General features: G+C 37.1%; 1 protein-coding gene across 2 annotated transcripts; it reads right to left on the minus strand.

Moving 5' to 3' along the window:
- Window positions 1-333: 333 nt before the first annotated feature.
- On the minus strand, window positions 334-12,484 carry LOC144086279 (uncharacterized). 2 transcript variants are annotated; one of them, XM_077616170.1, is made up of 11 exons: window positions 12,110-12,484; window positions 11,928-12,038; window positions 11,761-11,852; window positions 11,641-11,685; window positions 11,489-11,524; window positions 11,340-11,394; window positions 11,054-11,267; window positions 10,881-10,971; window positions 1,461-1,674; window positions 1,312-1,378; window positions 334-1,236 (listed from the first exon to the last, which is right to left on the minus strand). In XM_077616170.1, the coding sequence occupies exons 1-9, from the start codon at window positions 12,331-12,333 to the stop codon at window positions 1,628-1,630; spliced, it is 915 nt and encodes a 304-aa protein (XP_077472296.1). In that variant the 5' UTR covers window positions 12,334-12,484; the 3' UTR covers window positions 334-1,236; window positions 1,312-1,378; window positions 1,461-1,627. The 2 variants fall into 2 exon arrangements, with proteins under 2 accessions (XP_077472296.1, XP_077472295.1); XM_077616169.1 differs by having other exon boundaries at window positions 11,054-11,394.
- Window positions 12,485-19,115: the final 6,631 nt, after the last annotated feature.

Consider the following 19,115-nt stretch of genomic DNA (forward strand, 5'->3'; position numbering starts at 1 on the left):
CGACTGGCGACACCGGGACGTGAACCCTCGACACCCTGGTCGCAGGCAGGTGACTAACCCACTACACCACGAGGCGGCCCGCCTATACATGGTCATTGGGTGCTCTTATTTAAGGAAAGATGACTTAGTCTTATTTAATGACAAAATGGTTCAGCGTCTACCGAGATTCGAACCCTGCTTGCCCACACGGCAGTCAGGTGTACAAACCTCTACGCCACATTGGCCACACTTGACATTGTCATTATTGGAAGGTCTTGACTACAAATAGATAGAAACAATTAAGGGAAAATGTCTCCCGACCGGGATTTGAACCCACGCAGCCAAAGTTGTGAGGTTCCAAGGGTTATGACTTACCAGTCAGGCCACGGCCTTCTAAGAGACTTTGTGTATATTACAGATTTCAATGCTTCTCACAGGCTAAGCGAGCACATGGTAACATAAGAGTAAGTTTTAGCAACAGGTAGTATTGCCAGGTGGTCAGTCTCCCATCCATGCACTAACCAGGCCTGATCCTGCTTAACTTCGGGCATTTTTAAGATAGAATGTCATTAGGCCAATTAGGACATGAGATCTGATGTGATAATTTTAGTACAAAGCAAACCTTTACCTGTTTAGTGCACATTTTTCATTGAGTTTAGCCCACAAATACAGGGTGTTCCAAAATGTTTGACATTTTTGATGGCAAGTCCTAATTTGTTTTGTAGTTGTTGCCTTCTTTGCAAAATTGATGAATAAGGGCTGCAATTTTGGGTGACCGAATCCGAGCATTGTCTTTTCTTTTCAAGTGAACGGCATTTGTTAACCTGAAAAGATGGAAATGCCAAACGTTACAAACTAAAATTTGAAATGTTTCTACACATGCTGTGCAAATTTGAGGTAAAATGGTCAAAATAATTGGCCTACAAAATGGGGTCAAACATTTTGGAAACACCCTGTACTACATACCTGTGGAGTAAATGCACATTTGTACTATGAAAATAAAATCAAAAACTTTAGCTATTTGAAAGTATTTTGTTTAAACCACCGAAGTGGTTTTATTGGTCCAAAGTCCATTTGCGCCACTTCGACATCAAGATCCACTTGGCAGTCCCGATCCTTTTCAACTGGTTGCCGGTGATGGACGTCCAAACGATGAAGAGATGGAGTGGGGCGCCGTTTTACATCAGGACCAGCTTCGTTTCCGGCCATCGAAGAACCACGTGGTGACGTCGGTCTGGCGGTCTACCTCGTCCGCATCTGCCGGGGGGACGGAGACAGGGCTCAAACCGACGGCAGTCACAGGGTGTGGCGAGCGGGCCGATCGGCCTTTACCTGACGAGTCGGCGTCGGTCGGTCGACTGCACCCCATCCTCTTCCTCCTCCTCGTTGTCCAATGCGTCTTTTATAAATACAATTATTACTCAGCGCTACCCAATCAGGATGACAGTCACATATTCATCCTGCAATGCTCATATCTTTACCGTTACGAGACGAATTGCAACCTGGGACGAAGGTAGGTACGATGTGCGTCTGTCCCGAGTGCTCTCGCGGTCGGTCGGCAAGCTCTTCCACGGACTCCTGACTGCACGCCGTGAATGACAAAGGTCGCGTGACCGTAGTGATGACGATGGCGACGACAACTTGCAGATCAGTGAGGATTTCTCAATTTCTCATGGGCGGTGGGTAGGACGCCCTCTGTCAAAACACAAAAATGATCAGCTTTTTAAAAAAGCCTTACTACACATGGTCATTTAAAAAAGCCTTACTATACTATGTCGTTTTTTTTTTAAAGCCTTACTATACTATGTAGTTTTTTTAAAAGAAAAGAGCCTTACTATACTGTGTTATTTTTTCAGAAAAAAGCCTTACTATACTATGTAGTTTTTTTAAAGAAAAAATAGCCTTACTATACTGTCGTTTTTTAAGAAAAAAAGCCTTACTATACTAAGTTTAACTTTAAGATTAAGTTTAGGTTTAAGTTGTTTACTTACTATACTATGTCGTTTTTTTTTTTAAAACGCCTTACTATACTATGTCGTTTTTTTAAAGCCTTACGATACTGTCCTTTTTTTTAAAAAAAGCCTTACTATACTATGTCATTTTTTTTAAAATCCTTACTATACTATGTCATTTTTTCAATAAAAAAGCCTTACTATACTATGTCTTTTTTGGGGGGGAAAAAAACGCCTTACTATACTATGTTGTTTTTTAGGAAAAAAAGCCTTACTATACTACGTAGTTTTTTAAAGAAAAAAGCCTTACTATACTATGTCGTTTTTTAGGGGAAAAAGCCTTACTATACTATGTCGTTTTTTAAGAAAAAGGCCTTACTATACTAAATTTAACTTTAAGTTTAAGTTGTTTACTTACTATACTATGTCTTTTTTTTGGGGAAAAAACGCCTTACTATACTATGTCGTTTTTTAAGAAAAAAGCCTTACTATACTAAGTTTAACTTTAAGATTAAGTTTAGGTTTAAGTTTAAGTTGTTTACTTACTATACTATGTCGTTTTTTTTTAAAGCCTTACTATACTATGTCGTTTTTTTAAAGCCTTACGATACTGTCCTTTTTTTTAAAAAAAGCCTTACTATACTGTCATTTTTTTTAAAATCCTTACTATACTATGTCATTTTTTCAATAAAAAAGCCTTACTATACTATGTCTTTTTTTTTTTTGAAAAAACCGCCTTACTATACTATGTCGTTTTTTAGGAAAAAAAGCCTTACTATACTATGTCGTTTTTTTAAGAAAAAAACCTTACTATACTATTTCGTTTTTTAGGGGAAAAAGGCTTACTATACTATGTCATTTTTTCAATAAAAAAGCCTTACTATACTATGTCTTTTTTTTGGGAAAAAAAACGCCTTACTATACTATGTCGTTTTTTAGGAAAAAAAGCCTTACTATACTATGTCGTTTTTTTAAGAAAAAAACCTTACTATACTATGTCGTTTTTTAGGGGAAAAAGGCTTACTATACTATGTCTTTTTTTTTTTGAAAAAACAGCCTTACTATACTATGTCGTTTTTTAGGAAAAAAAGCCTTACTATACTATGTCGTTTTTTAGGGGAAAAAAAGCCTTACTATACTATGTCGTTTTTTAGGGGAAAAAGGCTTACTATACTATGTCATTTTTTCAATAAAAAAGCCTTACTATACTATGTCTTTTTTTTGGGGAAAAACCGCCTTACTATACTATGTCGTTTTTTAGGAAAAAAAAGCCTTACTATACTATGTCGTTTTTTAGGGAAAAAAAAGCCTTACTATACTATGTCGTTTTTTAGGGGAAAAAGGCTTACTATACTATGTCATTTTTTCAATAAAAAAGCCTTACTATACTATGTCTTTTTTTTTGGGAAAAAAACGCCTTACTATACTATGTCGTTTTTTAGGGAAAAAAAAGCCTTACTATACTATGTCGTTTTTTAGGGAAAAAAGGCTTACTATACTATGTCGTTTTTTAGGGGAAAAAGGCTTACTATACTATGTCATTTTTTCAATAAAAAAGCCTTACTATACTATGTCTTTTTTTTTTTTTTTTAAACGCCTTACTATACTATGTCGTTTTTTAGGAAAAAAAGCCTTACTATACTATGTCGTTTTTTTAAGAAAAAAACCTTACTATACTATGTCGTTTTTTAGGGGAAAAAGGCTTACTATACTATGTCATTTTTTCAATAAAAAAGCCTTACTATACTGTCTTTTTTTTTGTTGAAAAAAACACCTTACTATACTATGTCGTTTTTTAGGAAAAAAAGCCTTACTATACTATGTTGTTTTTTTAAGAAAAAAACCTTACTATACTATGTCGTTTTTTAGGGGAAAAAGGCTTACTATACTATGTCATTTTTTCAATAAAAAAGCCTTACTATACTATGTCTTTTTTTTTTTGTTGAAAAAAACGCCTTACTATACTATGTCGTTTTTTAGGAAAAAAAGCCTTACTATACTATGTCGTTTTTTTAAGAAAAAAACCTTACTATACTATGTCGTTTTTTAGGGGAAAAAGGCTTACTATACTATGTCATTTTTTCAATAAAAAAGCCTTACTATACTATGTCTTTTTTGGGGGGGGAAAAAACGCCTTACTATACTATGTTGTTTTTTAGGAAAAAAAGCCTTACTATACTATGTCGTTTTTTTAAGAAAAAAACCTTACTATACTATGTCGTTTTTTAGGGGAAAAAGGCTTACTATACTATGTCATTTTTTCAATAAAAAAGCCTTACTATACTATGTCTTTTTTTGGGGGGGAAAAAACGCCTTACTATTCTATGTTGTTTTTTAGGAAAAAAAGTCTTACTATACCATGACGTTTTTTTTTTTTAAAAAGCCTTACTATACTATGTTGTTTATTACGGAAAAAAGCCTTACTATACTACGTCGTTTTTTAAAGAAAAAAGCCTTACTATACTATGTCGTTTTTTAGGGGAAAAAGCCTTACTATACTATGTCGTTTTTTAAGAAAAAAGCCTTACTATACTAAATTTAACTTTAAGTTTAAGTTGTTTACTTACTATACTATGTCGTTTTTTAGGAAAAAAAGCCTTACTATACTATGTCGTTTTTTTAGAAAAAAGCCTTACTATACTAAGTTTAACTTTAAGATTAAGTTTAGGTTTAAGTTGTTTACTTACTATACTATGTCGTTTTTTAGGAAAAAAAGCCTTACTATACTATGTCGTTTTTTTAAGAAAAAAACCTTACTATACTATGTCGTTTTTTAGGGGAAAAAGGCTTACTATACTATGTCATTTTTTCAATAAAAAAGCCTTACTATACTATGTCTTTTTTTGGGGGGGAAAAAACGCCTTACTATTCTATGTTGTTTTTTAGGAAAAAAAGTCTTACTATACCATGACGTTTTTTTTTTTTTTAAAAAGCCTTACTATACTATGTTGTTTATTACGGAAAAAAGCCTTACTATACTACGTCGTTTTTTAAAGAAAAAAGCCTTACTATACTATGTCGTTTTTTAGGGGAAAAAGCCTTACTATACTATGTCGTTTTTTAAGAAAAAAGCCTTACTATACTAAATTTAACTTTAAGTTTAAGTTGTTTACTTACTATACTATGTCGTTTTTTAGGAAAAAAAGCCTTACTATACTATGTCGTTTTTTTAGAAAAAAGCCTTACTATACTAAGTTTAACTTTAAGATTAAGTTTAGGTTTAAGTTGTTTACTTACTATACTATGTCGTTTTTTAGGAAAAAAAGCCTTACTATACTATGTCGTTTTTTTAAGAAAAAAACCTTACTATACTATGTCGTTTTTTAGGGGAAAAAGGCTTACTATACTATGTCATTTTTTCAATAAAAAAGCCTTACTATACTATGTCTTTTTTTGGGGGGGAAAAAACGCCTTACTATTCTATGTTGTTTTTTAGGAAAAAAAGTCTTACTATACCATGACGTTTTTTTTTTTTTTAAAAAGCCTTACTATACTATGTTGTTTATTACGGAAAAAAGCCTTACTATACTACGTCGTTTTTTAAAGAAAAAAGCCTTACTATACTATGTCGTTTTTTAGGGGAAAAAGCCTTACTATACTATGTCGTTTTTTAAGAAAAAAGCCTTACTATACTAAATTTAACTTTAAGTTTAAGTTGTTTACTTACTATACTATGTCGTTTTTTAGGAAAAAAAGCCTTACTATACTATGTCGTTTTTTTAGAAAAAAGCCTTACTATACTAAGTTTAACTTTAAGATTAAGTTTAGGTTTAAGTTGTTTACTTACTATACTATGTCGTTTTTTAGGAAAAAAAGCCTTACTATACTATGTCGTTTTTTTAAGAAAAAAACCTTACTATACTATGTCGTTTTTTAGGGGAAAAAGGCTTACTATACTATGTCATTTTTTCAATAAAAAAGCCTTACTATACTATGTCTTTTTTTGGGGGGGAAAAAACGCCTTACTATACTATGTTGTTTTTTAGGAAAAAAAGTCTTACTATACTATGACGTTTTTTTTTTTTAAAAAGCCTTACTATACTATGTTGTTTATTACGGAAAAAAGCCTTACTATACTACGTCGTTTTTTAAAGAAAAAAGCCTTACTATACTATGTCGTTTTTTAGGGGAAAAAGCCTTACTATACTATGTCGTTTTTTAAGAAAAAAGCCTTACTATACTAAATTTAACTTTAAGTTTAAGTTGTTTACTTACTATACTATGTCGTTTTTTAGGAAAAAAAGCCTTACTATACTATGTCGTTTTTTTAGAAAAAAGCCTTACTATACTAAGTTTAACTTTAAGATTAAGTTTAGGTTTAAGTTGTTTACTTACTATACTATGTCGTTTTTTAGGAAAAAAAGCCTTACTATACTATGTCGTTTTTTTAAGAAAAAAACCTTACTATACTATGTCGTTTTTTAGGGGAAAAAGGCTTACTATACTATGTCATTTTTTCAATAAAAAAGCCTTACTATACTATGTCTTTTTTTGGGGGGGAAAAAACGCCTTACTATTCTATGTTGTTTTTTAGGAAAAAAAGTCTTACTATACCATGACGTTTTTTTTTTTTTTAAAAAGCCTTACTATACTATGTTGTTTATTACGGAAAAAAGCCTTACTATACTACGTCGTTTTTTAAAGAAAAAAGCCTTACTATACTATGTCGTTTTTTAGGGGAAAAAGCCTTACTATACTATGTCGTTTTTTAAGAAAAAAGCCTTACTATACTAAATTTAACTTTAAGTTTAAGTTGTTTACTTACTATACTATGTCGTTTTTTAGGAAAAAAAGCCTTACTATACTATGTCGTTTTTTTAGAAAAAAGCCTTACTATACTAAGTTTAACTTTAAGATTAAGTTTAGGTTTAAGTTGTTTACTTACTATACTATGTCGTTTTTTAGGAAAAAAAGCCTTACTATACTATGTCGTTTTTTTAAGAAAAAAACCTTACTATACTATGTCGTTTTTTAGGGGAAAAAGGCTTACTATACTATGTCATTTTTTCAATAAAAAAGCCTTACTATACTATGTCTTTTTTTGGGGGGGAAAAAACGCCTTACTATACTATGTTGTTTTTTAGGAAAAAAAGTCTTACTATACTATGACGTTTTTTTTTTTTAAAAAGCCTTACTATACTATGTTGTTTATTACGGAAAAAAGCCTTACTATACTACGTCGTTTTTTAAAGAAAAAAGCCTTACTATACTATGTCGTTTTTTAGGGGAAAAAGCCTTACTATACTATGTCGTTTTTTAAGAAAAAAGCCTTACTATACTAAATTTAACTTTAAGTTTAAGTTGTTTACTTACTATACTATGTCGTTTTTTAGGAAAAAAAGCCTTACTATACTATGTCGTTTTTTTTTAAAAAAGCCTTACTATACTAAGTTTAACTTTAAGATTAAGTTTAGGTTTAAGTTGTTTACTTACTATACTATGTCGTTTTTTAAGAAAAAAGCCTTACTATACTAAATTTAACTTTAAGTTTAAGTTGTTTACTTACTATACTATGTCGTTTTTTAGGAAAAAAAGCCTTACTATACTATGTCGTTTTTTTAGAAAAAAGCCTTACTATACTAAGTTTAACTTTAAGATTAAGTTTAGGTTTAAGTAGTTTACTTACCATACTATGTCGTTTTTTTTAAAAGCCTTACTATACCATGTCATTTTTTTAAAGCCTTACGATACTGTCCTTTTTTTTTAAAAAAGCCTTACTATACTGTCTTTTTTTTTTAAATCCTTACTATACTATGTCATTTTTTCAATAAAAAAGCCTTACTATACTGTCTTTTTTTTTTTTTTTAAACGCCTTACTATACTATGTCGTTTTTTAGGAAAAAAAGCCTTACTATACTATGTCGTTTTTTTAAGAAAAAAACCTTACTATACTATGTCGTTTTTTAGGGGAAAAAGGCTTACTATACTATGTCATTTTTTCAATAAAAAAGCCTTACTATACTGTCTTTTTTTTTGTTGAAAAAAACGCCTTACTATACTATGTCGTTTTTTAGGAAAAAAAAGCCTTACTATACTATGTCGTTTTTTTAAGAAAAAAACCTTACTATACTATGTCGTTTTTTAGGGGAAAAAGGCTTACTATACTATGTCATTTTTTCAATAAAAAAGCCTTACTATACTATGTCTTTTTTTGGGGGGGAAAAAACGCCTTACTATACTATGTTGTTTTTTAGGAAAAAAAGTCTTACTATACTATGACGTTTTTTTTTTTTAAAAAGCCTTACTATACTATGTTGTTTATTACGGAAAAAAGCCTTACTATACTACGTCGTTTTTTAAAGAAAAAAGCCTTACTATACTATGTCGTTTTTTAGGGGAAAAAGCCTTACTATACTATGTCGTTTTTTAAGAATAAAGCCTTACTATACTAAATTTAACTTTAAGTTTAAGTTGTTTACTTACTATACTATGTCGTTTTTTAGGAAAAAAAGCCTTACTATACTATGTCGTTTTTTTAGAAAAAAGCCTTACTATACTAAGTTTAACTTTAAGATTAAGTTTAGGTTTAAGTTGTTTACTTACTATACTATGTCGTTTTTTAGGAAAAAAAGCCTTACTATACTATGTCGTTTTTTTAAGAAAAAAACCTTACTATACTATGTCGTTTTTTAGGGGAAAAAGGCTTACTATACTATGTCATTTTTTCAATAAAAAAGCCTTACTATACTATGTCTTTTTTGGGGGGGAAAAAAACACCTTACTATACTATGTTGTTTTTTAGGAAAAAAAGTCTTACTATACTATGACGTTTTTTTAAAAAAAAAAGCCTTACTATACTATGTTGTTTATTACGGAAAAAAGCCTTACTATACTACGTCGTTTTTTAAAGAAAAAAGCCTTACTATACTATGTCGTTTTTTAGGGGAAAAAGCCTTACTATACTATGTCGTTTTTTAAGAAAAAAGCCTTACTATACTAAATTTAACTTTAAGTTTAAGTTGTTTACTTACTATACTATGTCGTTTTTTAGGAAAAAAAGCCTTACTATACTATGTCGTTTTTTTTGAAAAAAGCCTTACTATACTAAGTTTAACTTTAAGATTAAGTTTAGGTTTAAGTTGTTTACTTACTATACTATGTCGTTTTTTAAGAAAAAAGCCTTACTATACTAAATTTAACTTTAAGTTTAAGTTGTTTACTTACTATACTATGTCGTTTTTTAGGAAAAAAAGCCTTACTATACTATGTCGTTTTTTTAGAAAAAAGCCTTACTATACTAAGTTTAACTTTAAGATTAAGTTTAGGTTTAAGTAGTTTACTTACTATACTATGTCGTTTTTTTTAAAGCCTTACTATACTATGTCGTTTTTTTAAAGCCTTCGATACTCTCCTTTTTTTTAAAAAAAGCCTTACTATACTATGTCATTTTTTTTAAAATCCTTACTATACTATGTCATTTTTTCAATAAAAAAGCCTTACTATACTGTCTTTTTTGGGGGGGAAAAAAACGCCTTACTATACTATGTCGTTTTTTAAGAAAAAAGCCTTACTATACTAAGTTTAACTTTAAGATTAAGTTTAGGTTTAAGTTTAAGTTGTTTACTTACTATACTATGTCGTTTTTTTTTAAAGCCTTACTATACTATGTCGTTTTTTTAAAGCCTTATGATACTGTCCGTTTTTTTTTTTTTTTAAAAGCCTTACTATACTATGTCATTTTTGTTTAAATCCTTACTATACTATGTCATTTTTTCAATAAAAAAGCCTTACTATACTATGTCTTTTTTTTTTTTTTTTTTAAACGCCTTACTATACCATGTCGTTTTTTAGGAAAAAAAGCCTTACTATACTATGTCGTTTTTTAAGAAAAAAAGCCTTACTATACTAAGTTTAACTTTAAGATTAAGTTTAGGTTTAAGTTTAAGTTGTTTACTTACTATACTATGTCGTTTTTTAAGAAAAAAAGCCTTACTATACTAAGTTTAACTTTAAGATTAAGTTTAGGTTTAAGTTTAAGTTGTTTACTTACTATACTGTCGTTTTTTTTAAAGCCTTACTATACTATGTCGTTTTTTAAGAAAAAAGCCTTACTATACTATGTCGTTTTTAGGGAAAAAAGCCTTACTATGTCGTTTCTTTAAGAAAAAAGCCTTACTATACTATGTCGTTTTTTTAAGAAAAAAGCCTTACTATACTATGTCGTTTTTATAAAAAAATGCCTTACTATACTATGTCGTTTTTTAGGGAAAAAAGCCTTACTATACTATGTTGTTTTTTAAGAAAAAAGCCTTACTATACTATGTCGTTTTTTTAAGAAAAAAACCTCACTATACTATGTCGTTTTTAAAAAAAAATGCCTTACTATACTATGTCTTTTCTTTAAGAAAAAACCCTTACTATACTATGTCGTTTTTAGGGAAAAAAGCCTTACTATACTATGTCGTTTCTTTAAGAAAAAAGCCTTACTATACTATGTCGTTTCTTTAAGAAAAAAGCCTTACTATACTATGTCGTTTTTTTAAGAAAAAAATCCTTACTATACTATGTCGTTTTTTAGGGGAAAAAGGCTTACTATACTATGTCATTTTTTAAGAAAAAAGCCTTACTATACATGGTCGTTTTTTAAGAAAAAAGCCTTACTATTATACTATGTCGGGTTTTTTTAAAGCCTTACTATACTATGTTTTTTTTTTAATAAAAAAGCCTTACTATACATGGTCGTTTTAAAAAAAAAAAAAAGCCTAACTATACATGGTCATTTTTAAAAGAAAAAAGCCTTACAATACATGGTCTTTTTGTTAAGAAAAAAGGCCTTACTACACACGGCCATCTGACTCTTCTCACTTTTCAATGCGTGGCTTATGGACATCCACCGAATAGAGCGATAAATGTAAAAAAAAAGTCCCTACAAGCGGCCATCTTAAGACAGTGGACTCAGGCGGCCCCTTTCCCCACCAAAAGCAGGCCAAATCTCACGCGGCTACTTACCGTAACAGATGACGCAGATCTTCAACTTCCTCAAGTCGGCGGCCACGTCCCTCCCCAGCACGGTGAAGACCGACTTCCCGCTTTCGTCCAGCTGAAAGCAAAACGCCATTCGAGCGGGTGGACGGTCAAACGCCAATGCTGGGCGGGGCTTGCCAACAGGCTTGCCTACTTGCCTCAGCGAGCACCGCGTCCAGCTCGCGGAACTCCATGACAGCCATCGGCACTTCTTTCGCGTCTTCGGTGGAACCGGCGGAGAAGAAGACGGCGGCCTTGGCGCCGCCCAGGCGCTGGCGGTTGTCGTTGCGCTCCAGTGCCAGGCAGCCCACGGCCTCCAGCAGCGGCGAGCTGCGCCGGTCCTCGTGGAAGTGTGGTGTTCCCCGAGTTACCCTGCAGGGGGCGCACGGCCAGATACAATCAAGGCGAAGATCAGCCTTTTTGAGCGCACGCTCACCTCGCGACCTCAGTTGCCTTTGCGTCCCGGCATCCCTTAGGAACCCTGTGCGCCGCTCTTGCCCTGGGAGCAAAAAAGTAGGCGTGGCCCTCACCGTTGTCACTATTTTGTCAAAAGGCGGGACTTCCTCTGGGCCAAAGCCAAAGAAAGCACCCACCGTGATCCCAGGATAACCGGGGAAGCCTGGATCTCCCTAGAAAAACACACAACGGCGTAAGTACGCCTTTAGTGCCATCGACAACCATAGACGTCCAATCGTGAATGGACCACGGCATAAGAAGGGAAAGAGGGAAAATATTAAAAACTCACTGGCGTCCTCTTCGCGCCTCGTGAGCCCGGATCTCCCGGTTGCCCCTGTAACGACAAACGCACCTTGGTCGACACCGTGGTGATGGCAGGCGGGAACCGCACGTCCGCCGGCCTTCTCACCTTCTGGCCTTGATCTCTGCCGCATCCGGTGACCTCCGCCGCATCCCGTGGCCTCCGCCGCGTCCGGTAACCTCCGGATCTCCCGGTTGCCCCTGTGACGACAAACGCACTTTGGTCGACAACGTAGTGATGGCAGGCGGGAACCACCCGCCCGCTGGCCTTCTCACCTTCTGGCCTTGACCTCCGCCGCGTCCGGTGACCTCCGCCGCGTCCGGTGACCTCCGCCACGTCCCATGGCTTCCGCCTCGTCCGGTGACCTCTGGATCTCCCGGTTGCCCCTGTAACGACAAACGCACCTTGGTCGACACCGTGGTGATGGCAGGCGGGAACCGCCCGCCAGCCTTCTCACCTTCTGGCCGTGACCTCCGCCGCGTCCCGTGACCTCCGCCGCGTCCGGTGACCTCCGTCGCGTCCCGTGGCCTCCGCCACATCCCGTGGCCTCCGCCACGTCTCGTAACCTCCGCCGCGTCCCGTGACCGCCGCCACATCCCAGGCACCCACCCCACCCAAGAATCCCGGCCAAAAAGTGTCTAAAAGTCCGCAAGTAAACAAAAATAGTGTCCAAAAATCCATAGGGGAAAGTGTCCAAAATTCCACACGGAAAGAAAATTGTGTCCAAAAATCCACAGGAAAAATTGTTCAAAATTCCGCAGGGGAAAAGTGTCCAAAAGTCCGCAGGGGAAGAAAAATACTGTCCAAAAAGTGTCCAAAAATCCACAGGGGAAAAAATAGTGTCCAAAATGTGTCCAAAAGTCCACAGGGAAAGAAAAATAGCCCAAGTGTCCAAATGATGTCCAAAAAGTGTCCAAAAAGTGTCCAAAAGATGTCCAAAAAGTGTCCAAAAAGTGTCCAAAAATCCACAGGGGGAAAAAGTGTCCAAAAAGTGTCCAAAATTCCCCAGGGCAAGAAAAATCGTGTCCAAAAATCCACAGGAAAAATACGGTGACCTCCGCCGCGTCCCGTGACCTCCGCCGCGTCCCGTGGCCTCCGCCACGTCTCGTAACCTCCAACTCGTCCCGTGACCGCCGCCACATCCCCGGCGCCCACCCCACCCCAAAAAAGTGTCCTAAAGTGTCCAAAAATCCACAGGGGAAAAAGTGTCCAAAAATCCACAGGGGAAAAAGTGTCCAAAAATCCACAGGGGAAAAAGTGTCCAAAAATCTGCAGGGAAAAAGTGTCCAAAAATCCACAGGGGAAAAAGTGTCCAAAAATCTGCCGGGAAAAAAAAGTGTCCAAAAATCCACAGGGGAAAAAGTGTCCAAAAATCCACAGGGGAAAAAGTGTCCAAAAATCTGCCGGGTAAAAAGTGTCCAAAAATCTGCCGGGAAAAAGTGTCCAAAAATCCACAGGGGAAAAAGTGTCCAAAAATCTGCCGGGAAAAAGTGTCCAAAAATCCACAGGGGAAAAAAGTGTCCAAAAATCTGCCGGGAAAAAGTGTCCAAAAATCCACAGGGGAAAAAGTGTCCAAAAATCTGCAGGGAAAAAGTGTCCAAAAATCCACAGGGGAAAAAGTGTCCAAAAATCTGCCGGGGAAAAGTGTCCAAAAATCCACAGGGGAAAAAGTGTCCAAAAATCTGCCGGGAAAAAGTGTCCAAAAATCTGCCGGGAAAAAGTGTCCAAAAATCCACAGGGGAAAAAGTGTCCAAAAATCTGCAGGGAAAAAGTGTCCAAAAATCCACAGGGGAAAAAGTGTCCAAAAATCTGCCGGGAAAAAGTGTCCAAAAATCCACAGGGGAAAAAGTGTCCAAAAATCCACAGGGGAAAAAGTGTCCAAAAATCTGCAGGGAAAAAGTGTCCAAAAATCCACAGGGGAAAAAGTGTCCAAAAATCTGCAGGGAAAAAGTGTCCAAAAATCCACAGGGGAAAAAGTGTCCAAAAATCTGCCGGGAAAAAGTGTCCAAAAATCCACAGGGGAAAAAGTGTCCAAAATTCCCCAGGGAAAGAAAAATCGTGTCCAAAAATCCACAGGGGAAAAAGTGTCCAAAATTCCCCAGGGAAAGAAAAATAGTGTCCAAAAATCCACAGGGGAAAAAATAGTGTCCAAAAAGTGTCCAAAAGTCCACAGGGAAAGAAAAATAGCCCAAGTGTCCAAATGATGTCCAAAAAGTGTCCAAAAATCCGCAGGTAAAGAAAAATAGTGTCCAAAGTGTCCAAAAAGTGTCCAAAAAGTGTCCAAAAATCCACAGGGGAAAAAGTGTCCAAAAAGTGTCCAAAATTCCCCAGGGCAAGAAAAATCGTGTCCAAAAATCCACAGGAAAAATACGGTGACCTCCGCCGCGTCCCGTGACCTCCGCCGCGTCCCGTGGCCTCCGCCACGTCTCGTAACCTCCGCCGCGTACCGTGACCGCCGCCACATCCCCGGCGCCCACCCCACCCCAAAAAAGTGTCCTAAAGTGTCCAAAAATCCACAGGGGAAAAAGTGTCCAAAAATCTGCAGGGAAAAAGTGTCCAAAAATCCACAGGGGAAAAAGTGTCCAAAATTCCCCAGGGAAAGAAAAATCGTGTCCAAAAATCCACAGGGGAAAAAGTGTCCAAAATTCCCCAGGGAAAGAAAAATAGTGTCCAAAAATCCACAGGGGAAAAAATAGTGTCCAAAAAGTGTCCAAAAGTCCACAGGGAAAGAAAAATAGCCCAAGTGTCCAAATGATGTCCAAAAAGTGTCCAAAAAGTGTCCAATAAGTGTCCAAAAATCCACAGGGGAAAAAGTGTCCAAAATTCCCCAGGGCAAGAAAAATCGTGTCCAAAAATCCACAGGAAAAATTCGGTGACCTCCGCCGCGTCCCGTGACCTCCGCCGCGTCCCGTGGCCTCCGCCGCGTCCCGTGGCCTCCGCCACATTCCGTAACCTCCGCCGCGTCCCGTGACCGCCGCCACATCCCCGGCGCCCACCCCACCCCAAAAAAGTGTCCTTAAGTGTCCAAAAATCCACAGGGGAAAAAGTGTCCAAAATTCCCCAGGGAAAGAAATAGTGTCCAAAAATCCACAGGGGAAAAAAGTGTCCAAAAATCCACAGGGAACGAAAAATAGTGTCCAAAAATTGTCCAAAATTCCGCAAGGGAAAAGTGTCCAAAAAGTGTCCAAAAATCCACAGGAAAAATTGTCCAAAATTCCACAGGGAAAAAGTGTCCAAAAGTCCGCAGGGAAAGAAAAATAGTGTCCAAATAGTGTCCAAAGTGTCCAAAAAGTGTCCAAAAGTCTGCAAGGAAAGAAAAAGTGTCCAAAAAGTGTCCACAAATCCACAGGGAAAAATAGTGTCCAAAAGTCCACAGGGAAAGAAAAATAGTGTCCAAAAATCTGCCGGGGGGAAAAAAGAGGTCCAAAACCCGGTGGGGGAAAAAGTGTCCAGAAATCCGCAGGACGCTCCGAGTCAAGCCGCTGTCCACCAGGAAGAAGATGTCCATGCGTGAACTTTTGGGCCAAAGCTGAAAAGACACATAGGGACAGGGTTTGGTCTCCTCTCTAAACAAACACTTACAGCAGGGGTGTCCAAACTATTCCACTGTGGGCCGCAGTGGGTGCGGGTTTTCATTCCAACCCATCAAGAGGACACCTTTTAACCAATCTGGTGTCCTACAAGTGCAATCAGTGAACTGCAGTCAGGTGCTTCTCTTTTTCTGCAGAAATCTCATGGGTCAAAGTGCCCGTTCTAGATCAGTTGGAAGAAAAACCTGAACCCACAGCGGCCCCCCAGGACCGGTTTGGCCACCCCTGACTTACAACCTTATTTCCATCATGTACATCAAGGGTGTCAGACTCGGGTTGGTTCGCGGGCCGATTTGATGTCAACTTGATTTCACGTGGGCCGGACCATTTTAGATATAATATTTAGATTTTTTTAAATAAATGGATTAAAATCCCTGAATATTCAGTTTTTTATAGATCAAAAACAATGTTTATTTTAGCTTTTTTTATATTTTTAGATTTTACAAAATGATTTTTGAACTAAAAACTGGACAAAAAAAATACAATTATTGATTTAAAAGGGTGTAAATCAGGAAATTTAATATACATCTATACTACATTATAATTTGATCCTAAAACAGAAAGTCAGCACTCGTGATTTACTTTCCCGGGCCAAACAAAATGATGCGGCGGGCCAGATTTGGCCCCCGGGCCGCCACTTTGACACTAGTGATGTACATACACTACAACGTGTGCAGGCCATACAATGAATGTGTCATTCAATAAAATTCGCATTGAACATAATTGAGCAAAACACTTGAAATGGCGGTTAGCCCATTCGCACCGACAAATAAGTGTTTTAAACAAACAAAATGATAGGAGTAAGAACATTACCTGAACTAGCCGCTCATTTAGTCTCAACAATAAAGCATAACTACAGTTAGTCGCACTATGTGAACTCTGCTAGCGTAGCGATTAGCAACTCGCGGCTAGCGCTAGCCTCGTGTTAATCACTAATTAGCGTGATATTTACACAAAAAAGACGGTTTAAACCCCATAACAATAATCATCACGTTAAGAGCGTTCTTTTGAATACGCGAACAAGACATAATTTAGCGAAATAACATTATAATTTAGCATTGAGGTTTAGCCTTAACCCTTGCTTGCTTGCTTGCTTGCTTACCGGAGCACAACGTGGCGACCACAGCTCTTCCTCAAAATAAACGCACAACTCATCACTTCAAAATAAACGCGCACTTGTTCATTATAACAAGTAAGCAACTCGTAAGATATTAAAATAAATGTTATAATCATTGTTTTACCTGACTGACGAGCAGTGGGTCCGAGATACAGTGCGCTCAGCCCGAGCACCTGAAGTCAGTTGAACTTAATGAGCTGCGTAGTTGTTGTTCTCTTCGTGCCCTGTGATTGGCTGGCAACCCATAGTCGGCCCATAGTAGGAAATCATTGAATCAATAATGGTTTCTTTTTCAAAATTCCATTTATATTGGTACCATAAGATAATGACAATAAAAGCATTCAATTCAATTTCATCAGACATTATTTCTCCATTTTGTAATAATATTGATCAATTATAGAAGAAATACAATTTTTAAGAAACATTTTCAGGAGGAAAACAAAATATACATTATAAAATATACATTGATAAAGTGCCATTTTGGTGCATGTCTACTACACATAAATGATTTAGTAATAATTAAATGTAATGATTAATATCTATGAATGGGCGGCCCCGCGGATGAGTGGTTCAAGCGTCGTCCTCACAGCTAAAAAAAATAAAATAAAAACATTAAAAATAAAAAAATAAAAATTGGGATTTTATTTTGTGCGCTCCATATGATTTGCTGTGCGCAGAGAAGACGAGAGTAGTGCGCAATTGCGCACACGCGCAGCTTAGAGGGAACATTGGTGGGGATGCTTTGCTCTCACGGCTCACATCCTGTTAATTTAGGTTCAATTCCCGGCCTCTTATATGATCATTTTGGTTGATTTTTGAGTGGCTTTCTGATGATTTTGGGGTTCATCCGGGTCACTTCTAATCGACTTTTAATTCATTTAAACTGGCAGGATTGTCTGCAAATAGTGCGCATTGAAGTAGTAACTCGGTTAAAATAGATTGGACATCTAATGCCGTCGATGGCAGCCAATGAGTTTACAGAGAGAGGACGTCAACAATATTGCGTGCCCATTTTCTTCACTATTTTGAGTGTTTTAGCGTTAGCGTAAAGCGTCAGTCCGTCACCGACATGGCAACAAGTGATAAAAGAGAGGGCGGGGGTGCCGGAGCCAGCTCAAGGTGATGTTTGCGCTGATCCGAGGCCTCGCCGCCATCTATACGAGGCCTTTATATCTCCGTCCATCCATCGGGCGTCGGCGCCGGGCGACCTTGCGTTTACGAGGCCGCCGCCGTCGCCGCCGCCGTGGCACAATTGGCTTGATTCATGTGACAGGCGGGCTAAACAGGAAGCTCAAGCCACCCGACGGAGAGCGATATATCTGAGCGCCGCCCGCGCTCGGGGCCTTCCACCAAGGGGGGGATTTAGTTACCTGTGAGGATCGATACGCCCACGCCAGCTGACATGCCGCAAAATCACATTATGGATTTTGTCATTGGAAATTTTCCATATGTTTAATGGCCATCATATGAGAAACATCCATCAAAGGGAGGGCGGAGCTCCCAATCGGGCCGGGCACCGGGGACGACCCGGATTGGTTGACATTTGTCATTTGTGTTTCAATGGCAGCCAATCAGTTCAAAACTAATGTTTGTCATAATTATTTTTTTGGGGTGGGATATGCTAATGCTGCATGCTAACGTGAATAGGGAAAAGATTAGAAAAAATTATATACTTTAGCTTTTCTTCTGGAGGAGATTTACCCTGTGACCAATCACGCTAATGCCACATGCTAACGTGAATATGGAAAATTATCATAAAAATTAAGTTTTCCTTTTCTTCTGGGTGAGATGCACCCAGTGACCAATCATGTTTGTGATGTAAAGGCAGCCAATCAGTTCAAAACTAATGTTTGTCATCATTAATTTTGGGGTGAGATATGCTAATGCCACATGCTAATGTAAATAAGGAAAATGATCATAAAAATTAAGTTTAGATTTAGTGCTTCAGGACAAGATTTACCCTGTGACCAATCATGTTTGTGATGTTTATCCCTCAGAGAGGTCCATTTTTTTAGGCGTGGTAGCGTGGCAGCAAATGAACACAATTCAGTCAATGAGATGTAAATACAACTTGATTTGATTTTGTGTTTATTGTGTAAATGCTAATGCTACATGCTAAAAAGGTACTACGTATCGGATAGGTAATTGGGAGGCGGAAAATGCTGGCGTTTTTGGCGAACAGCAAATTGACGACAGCCGACGGCGTATATTTGTTGCCAAGCCTTCCACTTTAGCTGATTTAGACGCTTAGCGCTTTAAATGGCAGCCACGAGGCAACGTGATCCCGATACTGTAAACGAGATGAAGCTCATTACAGATTTCTTAACAAGCGTCGCGCTCCTTAGCAACGCACAGTGGCTAATAAGCATTTATTGGAGGCTAGCAAGCGCTAACGGGGCTCGTCAATGAACCCAGTTAGCTCATAATTGCTCATTAATTAGCTTCACAAGCTGCATCCATTAAGGAAGATATGAATGGAGACTTGGGAATCAATTAACTTTGGTGCAAAACGGGAAAATGGCGGTCGGGTTTCTTCATTACATTCCAGTACATTTAGAAACAAAAAATAAATAAAAAATGGATTTAAAAATGAGATTAAGACATATTTTGTGCCTGTTGTGTGTCTTGGAAATGCTCAGTAAATATGGCAATTTTTTTTTTTTTTAAATACCTACCAAATTTTACGTGTAAATATGTATTTATGTAAATATTATGGTTCATATTCTAAACGCACTTAGTGTTGACTGCTCAAAACC

The sequence above is a fragment of the Stigmatopora argus genome, chromosome 12 (genome assembly GCF_051989625.1).
Source record: "Stigmatopora argus isolate UIUO_Sarg chromosome 12, RoL_Sarg_1.0, whole genome shotgun sequence".
Taxonomy (NCBI): Eukaryota; Metazoa; Chordata; class Actinopteri; order Syngnathiformes; family Syngnathidae; genus Stigmatopora; species Stigmatopora argus.

Bases quoted from the DNA above. Each gene is read 5' to 3' on its own strand.
- LOC144086279 (XM_077616169.1), bottom strand. From the start codon at position 12,333: ATGGATTTTTGGACACTATTTTTGTTTACTTGCGGACTTTTAGACACT. The intron at 12,039-12,109 runs GTGAGAAGGCTG...TTGTCGTTACAG, and splicing joins GCGGAGGTCACGGCCAGAAG to GGGCAACCGGGAGATCCAGA. The intron at 11,686-11,760 runs GTGAGAAGGCCG...TTGTCGTTACAG, and splicing joins GCAGAGATCAAGGCCAGAAG to GGGCAACCGGGAGATCCGGG.